The 7,662-nt window shown below is 45.2% G+C and overlaps 1 protein-coding gene across 1 annotated transcript; it reads left to right on the plus strand.

The window, feature by feature from the left end:
• Positions 1-336: 336 nt before the first annotated feature.
• MESD (mesoderm development LRP chaperone) lies at positions 337-6,166 on the plus strand. Its single transcript, XM_066196705.1, has 3 exons — positions 337-540; positions 4,931-5,163; positions 5,814-6,166. The coding sequence occupies exons 1-3, from the start codon at positions 337-339 to the stop codon at positions 6,076-6,078; spliced, it is 702 nt and encodes a 233-aa protein (XP_066052802.1). The 3' UTR covers positions 6,079-6,166.
• Positions 6,167-7,662: the final 1,496 nt, after the last annotated feature.

Below are 7,662 nucleotides of genomic sequence, written 5' to 3' on the forward strand. Positions count from 1 at the left end.
GGCGCTGGGCCCAGCATTTATTTACTCGTTTTAACCTCTCAGAGCCCAGCGTTCGCTCCCTGCCCGGGCCCTGCAGGACCGCACCGGGGGCTGGAGCGGGGCTTCGTGCGGGGACCGCGGCACCGGGAGAGGCGCCGCTGCCCCTCGTCCCCGGCCGCGCCCGGCCCGGCCCGATTCGCCCTTCCAGCGGCTCCTCGCGGCTCATCCAGCCCCGCTGCCCTCCCAGCTCCTCCTCCCGGTCCTTCCCGCTGCCCTCCCAGCTCCTCCCGGCCCGGCCCGGCCCATCCCGCCGTCCTCCCAGCTCCTCCTCCCGGCCCGGCCGCGCTGCCCCCGCCCATGAGGCGGCGGGGGCCGCCTTCCCGACAGCGGCAGAAGATGGCGGCGGCCACGGGCTGGGCGCTGCTGGCCCTGGCGCTGTGTCTGAGCGCCGCGGCCGCGGCCGGCGGCTCGGAGGGGAAGCGGCGGGAGGGTGCGCCCAAGAAGAAGGACATTCGGGACTACAACGACGCGGACATGGCCCGGCTGCTGGAGCAGTGGGAGGTGCGGGAGGCGCCGGGGCCGGCGGGATCCGCCCGCACCACGCGGAGGGAACGCCGCGGCTGCCGGGGGGCGGCGGGGCCGGGCCAGGGCGGCTCCGCGGGGCAGCGGCCGCTCTCTCTGGTCCCGGGAAGGCGGGGGATCCCCGGGCCTGGTGGGGACCGGGCGGGAGGGATCCCCGAGCCTGGTGGAGGGCGGCCGGTGCCGTGTTCCTTCCTCCGGGGCTCTGGGTCCGTGTGTGAGGGTTTCAAAGTCGGAGCGAGCGGCCTCAGCCTGCCCTGTCCCACCTTCACAGAGCCCCCGCACCCAGCCAGGTGCTCGGTGCCTGCCAGCAGCCTCGGCGGGCTGCAAAGTCTGGTTTTTTCGAAGTATTGAGCGATACACGTGACCGAGGGGCGGATACCAAGAGAAATACTCATTTCACGTTTACAGGGTAGATACGGCACGGTTTTGGTTTGGTGTTTCTTTCCTATTTTGCCTCGTAGTAGCAACTTCTAATTCCAGCTCTCTCTCGTCGCCTTTATCGTTATCAGCTCCCTGCCTTAACTTTCCTTGGCGGTTTCCCTTCACTCTCTTCTCCATGTGGTTGCCATGCCACTGTTAGATTCTTTTCACTATGAAAAGAATCGTCCTTGCATCCAAAGATCGTTCCATCGTCTTCTGATAAATGCCAGAGTGCTCCTCACTGTTACTTATTCTTTCCCGTGAGGCTTTTCCCTGGAATATTTTGCAAAAAACCCTGAAGGAAATAATAGAAAATTTCTGTTTTATGTAGCACCAGTTGCAGCTGTAAATCAAAGTGAAGTGTGTTTTATATGTGAGTTTTAGGTAAAGTAACAGGAAGAACGGATGCTTGCCTTGGTCCTGGTGGGCAGGTTATGGACTTTTCATCCCATGAATTGTTGCTGCATATATCCCTTTAGGAAGGGAGGTTCTTAGAAAATTGAGTTAAAAATTCAAATAAAATTAGTTTATGGCGCAAAGTTCACTTTTCTGTTGGTGGTATCAGCCAAGGACCCAGCAGGCCCAGCTGCTAAAAAATCAAGGCTTAATATCGCCCAACTTGAACCAAATTTGGCCTTGTAGGAAAAAAAATCTTAAAAGGTGGGCATCTCTTTTTAATGAGATGGCTGAAAGGAAGGCTCAAGTTAATGCTGTTGTAACTCCTGACTGTATATTCTGCTCCAGCCCTGGTGGGCAGGTCAGGAGGCTGTTGAGGGTTTTTCCTTTTCAGCTGGAGCAGGTCCCTGACGCAGGTCATGGTGTGCTGCACAAATGCAGATGTGGCAGAGCAGCTGGGGAGTCACTGCTGGGCTTTGGGGTGTCCCTGAGGAGAGGCACACAGCAGAATAGGGACTGAGACAGGGCTCAACAATTAGGGGTTGTTTGGTCTCCTATGATGGTCAGCTGCGGGGCATTTTGCCCGGGGGGAGTCGGGTCACAGGGAATATGAAAGGCTTGAGGGGAATGGTGGCTGGAGGGTGGAGAAGAAAGGGCATGAGTGCACTTGATGAAGTGGGATGAGAAACAAAGGGGCCACTGTGAATTCGGGTGAGAGCAGGAACTGTGCTTGGGAATGAGGGGCACAGGGCATAGATCTGTACAGAATCAAATGTCATTACTTTCAACTGAATGAAATTACTCCAAATATTTTTTATTTCCCTGGCAATCAGTCTAAAACCACTGGAGGATGGTGGTTATGACATGCTTGGGTTCAGCCACAAGCCTAAGTCTGTGGCTCCAGCAGCTTTCCCAGCAGGAGCAGCCAGCTCTCTGTGCAGGATCTTGTGCTGCCCCTTGCACCATGTGCATGACTGCCTGGTGATCTGGGAGAGTGATCTGGTGGAAAACAAGGATGGGCAACAGGGCAAAGAGGCAGAGGTGCTTCAGTAGCTCAATTGCACAACTAGAGCTTAGAGAAAGCCACTGAGGGATTTTCCTCATGGAAAGAGACTCACCTGGAGTCCTGGGGAGCTGGACACAGAACTGAGAATCTGAGCTGGAGGTCTCTTAGTTACTGAAATGTCAGGTGTTCAAATAGTTCATTACTGTTAGAGGCTCAGGGTTTCTCAGGCTTGATTCTGATCATTGAATTGGCAAAGCAGTTAAGTGGCATGTGTTACTAATGCTTTTAAAAATCAAAATGCAGGGCATTTGAGAAATTTCTGAGAATGGGAGCTGAGGGGAAGAGAAGTGAAAGAATATATAGTTTTTACTGTGTCTATGTAATGCTTTCCCTCTGGAACCTCTTGTTACTGTTTAGGTGAGTGTGTCTGTGTCCTGGGGTGACTTTATGATGCTGAATTGTATCCCCATTCATCTGTTTAGCCCAGAAATAAGTTTTGCACCTTTGAAACTAGAAAACTAGATCATAGAGTGAAGGGGGGGAGAAGGAGAAGCAGTGGAATGTCTGAGGTGGCTATATTCAAAAACATAGAGATAAGAGCTTCAGCTTCCCTTCTCACAGACTGTGTTGTCTGCAGCATGGACAGCAGGAGAGAGCTCTCCTTTGTTTTTAATTAGATTTTAGCTAGCTGAGGCAGAGAAGTTTCCTGGACTGTGGCTTTTCTTTTTCTTGGAACTGATCAGCCCTGCTCTGGACTGAAACCCCCGATAAACTCCAGGAGCTCACACCTGTGGCCCACCAGGAGCTGGGACACGGCATTTTCCAGTGCTGATAGGACACTGAGCGAGCCCAGCGACACCCCACAAAAAGGACTTTCTGAATTTGCCATCTCTTCGGAACAGTGAGAGGTTCCATTGTTTAATATTAGTCATTTTTTTATGCTCGTGAATACTTTGCCTGTTAAATAAACAGCATTTCTTTCCACTTTTCTGCAAGGAAATCTTTTCCCAGACCAGCTGGGGAGGGGCCATGTAAATCTGCTTTCTAGAGGGACCCCTTTGGAAATTTCCTCCCAAATTTGGCCTAAGGCAGAATTAGCCTACTAGACTTTTCAAAGCAAAAGTGTACACTTCCCCTTCACTTCTTTACCTTTTAGGTAGCTTTAAGCATAGCTGCATGACCTTATGTACAGAAAATAAGAAAATAAATGCCATCTGGGGGAGCTCTTGGCATCTTCTGATAATACTCCCATTCAAACTGTAAGAATACAACTTCAGGAGCATTTAGTTGAATAGTTAAGGAAAAAAATAGGTAATATGTGTTAGTAGCTCATGTTGTCACTAAATCCAAAGTCAGTTTCTGTATTTCATACAAAGTATTTGGAAATGTTTCTTTCTGGGTTTTTGTTTCAAAACTGTGAAATAATCTGTCTTTGCTCTAGTCAAACCAGACTTAAGCTTCAACTTGCTTTAAATTGTGGAGAATGTTTTTCAGTCAGTCACATGATATTTTCTATTTTCACTGTACTTTACCAATCTGACCATTCTCTGGCTTCTTGTAAGGTATGTTAGTGATGGCAGGGACTTTCCTTGGCCTCTCCTTTCCTCCCAGTTCACTCATTTCAGAAACTTCAAGGCGTGTGAACTACTTGAAAGCGTGTTTCAGACTTGGAATGTATAAGACTTTTTTTTTTTTTAACTAAGTTTTTTTACTTAATTCTGTGACACAAACTCTTGTTACAGAAATCACGTTCTGGCTTAATGTGAATTGTCTTCATATTCAGCTCACAGTTGTGAGCTGTTTTAAGGGGCAGCAGTTTGATTGTGCCTTTCCAAATATTTAAATGGCTGTCAGCCTCAGCAGAGGTTAATTTTTTTCTTTTTTATAGGAGTGGTTTGCTGTGGGTGATTGTGTCGTCAGGCTGTGAGCTGCATCTGGGCATTAGAAAGGTCATGAAACCTTTAATCAAAGTCTTCCTGTGGCATAAGCACACAGAAAATCTGAACTCTTGTGGGTTTAATTGTTTAAAGACACAAAGTAAGGAAACTTAAATTCTCAAGCAATCACATGATTCTCAAAAGGGAGTTTTGACCTCTGAAAACAACATCAGATGAATGTTTTTTTCATATATGTGTGTATGAGGCTTTTTATTGCAACTTTCCCATTTCATCTTGCATGCATAATAAATATTTGTGAAACTGAAAAAAAAATACTATTTTATGAGTTTCATAGATGGAATTGTATTGAATTAGCCTTAAGGCTGAATTATTTCTCAGTGTGGGATAAAATTAGATTCCACCTGTCCGTACGAAAATGAGCATCATTTTCAGGGGAGGTTTATAAGTGGAAAGAGTACTCTTGGTGAAGTATCTTGAAACAACAGTTACTATTTCTTTTGGTTTCATGATCTCCATCATTCATCTAAAAAATATTTTATCAAAGCCCAGTTATTCTCTAAACAAAGAGCAATTTAAAAAAAAAAAAAAGGACCCAAAATGTATTTGTGGAACAGCTGAGTTTAAAGCTTCCTTTTCATTTTCAAAACAGAAAGATGATGACATTGAAGAGGGAGATCTCCCTGAACACAAGAGGCCTCCAGCACCAATAGATTTCTCAAAAATAGATCCAGGCAAGCCTGAAAGCATCCTGAAGCTGACAAAGAAGGGGAAGACTTTGATGATGTTTGTCACAGTGTCAGGAAATCCCACAGAAAAGGAGACAGAAGAAATCACCAGCTTGTGGCAGGGCAGTCTCTTCAACGCAAACTACGACGTGCAAAGGTGAGCTGTTGTGCACAAGGATAAAGTTCTTGCCTGTGCAGAACTCTTTCTTTCTTCCTGAAAACCTTTTCAGCTGTTCATCTTTTGCTGTTCTTCACCTCCATCATCCATTACTGTTTCTCTGTTTCTTTGTCAGTTGTGACAAGACTTGTGGTGTGGTGCAGAAACCTCTTCAGTGCTTATGCACTATGTGTGTGTGTATAGCCCAAATTCTTTTTATCTCACAATGGTTCAGCTATTTATCAGTTCTAGATGCCTCTATGTGCTTGATGGAGAGCATCCCACTCTGAAGACCTGTCACCACAAAAGGTTTTTTGTTCCCCTGCTAAAAAATGTGACTTTTTTTTTTTTTTTTTTAAAGAGAGAGAGCATAATTTTGAAATAGAATGTTGTACTCTTTTATTGAGGCCGAGAAGGGTTGCAATAAAGCAAATTTAATGCTCATTAGTGGATTTTACATAGTGCCAAATTAGTTCTAAATTTGTTTCCTTATTCCCTCTTCCTTGGTTACTTATTGATATACTTCATACATTTATTCTTAAATGTAGTAGAAGATTGTTCTCTTGTCCCCATCCCCAGGCAACAACTAGACCAGCTTCTTGCTCTTAAACATGTGCCTCAGTCATACATCATACGGATTTTTCCTCTAGGTTTATTGTTGGCTCCAATCGAGCCATCTTCATGCTGCGGGATGGTGGCTACGCCTGGGAGATCAAAGACTTCCTGATCAATCAGGAAAGGTGTGCAGATGTTACTCTGGAAGGTCAGGTTTATCCTGGCAAAGGAGCAGATGGAAATGAGAAAGTGAAAAACAAAACAAAACCTGAAAAAGCGAAGAAGAAAAAAGACACAGAGAAGAAATCTAACGGCGTCAAAGAGGACAACCGAGCAACCAACCAGAGAGAGGAGCTATGACAGCCACGGCACCCAGACTGAATCCTGCTCTGCTGCTCCTCAAAGGGAATCTGCTGATGAGTCCTGGCTTTTGGGGAGGAAGGAAGCAGAGACTACTGAAGCTTAAATTTATGTTGAAATTCACCAGTTTACTCATTGCTGTTGGCCATTTGTTTAGTTACAGGAAAGGTAATGCTTCATGCCAGCAATTGACTGCTTTAGTTTGTAATTTTTTAATGTTTTTGTTGTTGTTTAAAACTAGCATACGAATCTGTGTGTCTAACATCGCAAATTTAATTTAAGTGGAAAAGGAGAACTATAATTTCAGAATGCACTGATATTCATCTGTAGTAGCTGTGTCCATCTTGGGTGTGCAAGTTATGGATTCACAGCTGCTGTCAGAGAGCCAAGTGCAGTGTGAAAAGATTCTCTTGGAAGATAGCTTGATAGACACAGTTGGCACTAAACTGCCCAAAGTTGCAAAGAATAGTGGCCAAAGATGCCTGAAATTGCAGGGTTTAGGACATGTTTGGTTAGGCTGCCTGTTCCTTTAAAATTAACTCAGCCCGTTGTGTCCCAGGAAATCTGTGGCAGTGCTCAGGAGTGTGATGGATGCCAGGTAGGAGCTCCGGTGATGCACTCCAGATCTGTACAGAAGGGACTCTGTGCCCTTCAGAGTGAATGGAGTTGCAGCACCTGCACGAGCAGTGTCAGGGTGAAAAGCGGAGACAAATCCAGGGCATTCAGCACTCTTGCTGCTAAAGGACTGTGCCTGTGGAAGCAGCTGGTCTATGTGCCCTGTTACTCAGGCAGTGAGCTGGAAGAAAAAAGCTTTAACTCTGAAGTTAATTTGATTTTCTGATTTAATGGTTTAGGTATTTACAAAAGTGCTAGTTACAGCACAGAGTTAAACTTTGAGTTACACATATCACTTACTGATGCTGATCTGGTCAGATTTTGGTGGGTTTTTTTTTCCTTGGTACATATTCCTGACTGACGTGGTTGATTGTAAATGACCATTTGATTTGAATACTATGAAGTTGGACATATGGGAGCCAATACTTCTTATAATTGGGGAGGTTTTATTATTGCTCAGATTGTATTCAGTCCAATGCTTTGCTTAGAATTGTTTCCCTTCTGCCTTACTACCAGTTAGGGACTAAAGGCACCGAGTAGTGTGGTCCACATCATTTTGAGCACAGTATCAACTGTTTTCACTCAGTACTGGTATGGTGTTATTTTTTCTTTAAGGTGCTAAAATCCAAGTGTTTTGGATAAAAGGTCCTAATTGAACCATAATGGTTGATCTTGTGGAATACTTCGGTATCAAATGTACGAAACTGTGACTGAGTCCTTGTTCTAAAATAAAAGATGTCACTAAACTTAGTGTTTTCTTGAAGAGTAGTAAAACCTTTTTAAATAGATCTGCATTTGTTTATGTATTCAAGAGGCAGACTAACTCATCATTGGTTTCTGTATGTAAGGACTAAATGATGTTGATGAAGGTTCCATTTGATTAATTTTATTTAATTTTAATTATATTTGTATGAATTTAGATTAAAGAAACCTTTGCAGCTACGCTTCACTGAACAGGCCTGTACCTGT

The sequence above is a fragment of the Chamaea fasciata genome, unplaced genomic scaffold, assembly GCF_029207755.1.
Source record: "Chamaea fasciata isolate MVZ Bird 193981 ecotype frontalis unplaced genomic scaffold, bChaFas1.0.hap1 SCAF_14, whole genome shotgun sequence".
In the NCBI taxonomy this organism is placed as follows: Eukaryota; Metazoa; Chordata; class Aves; order Passeriformes; family Sylviidae; genus Chamaea; species Chamaea fasciata.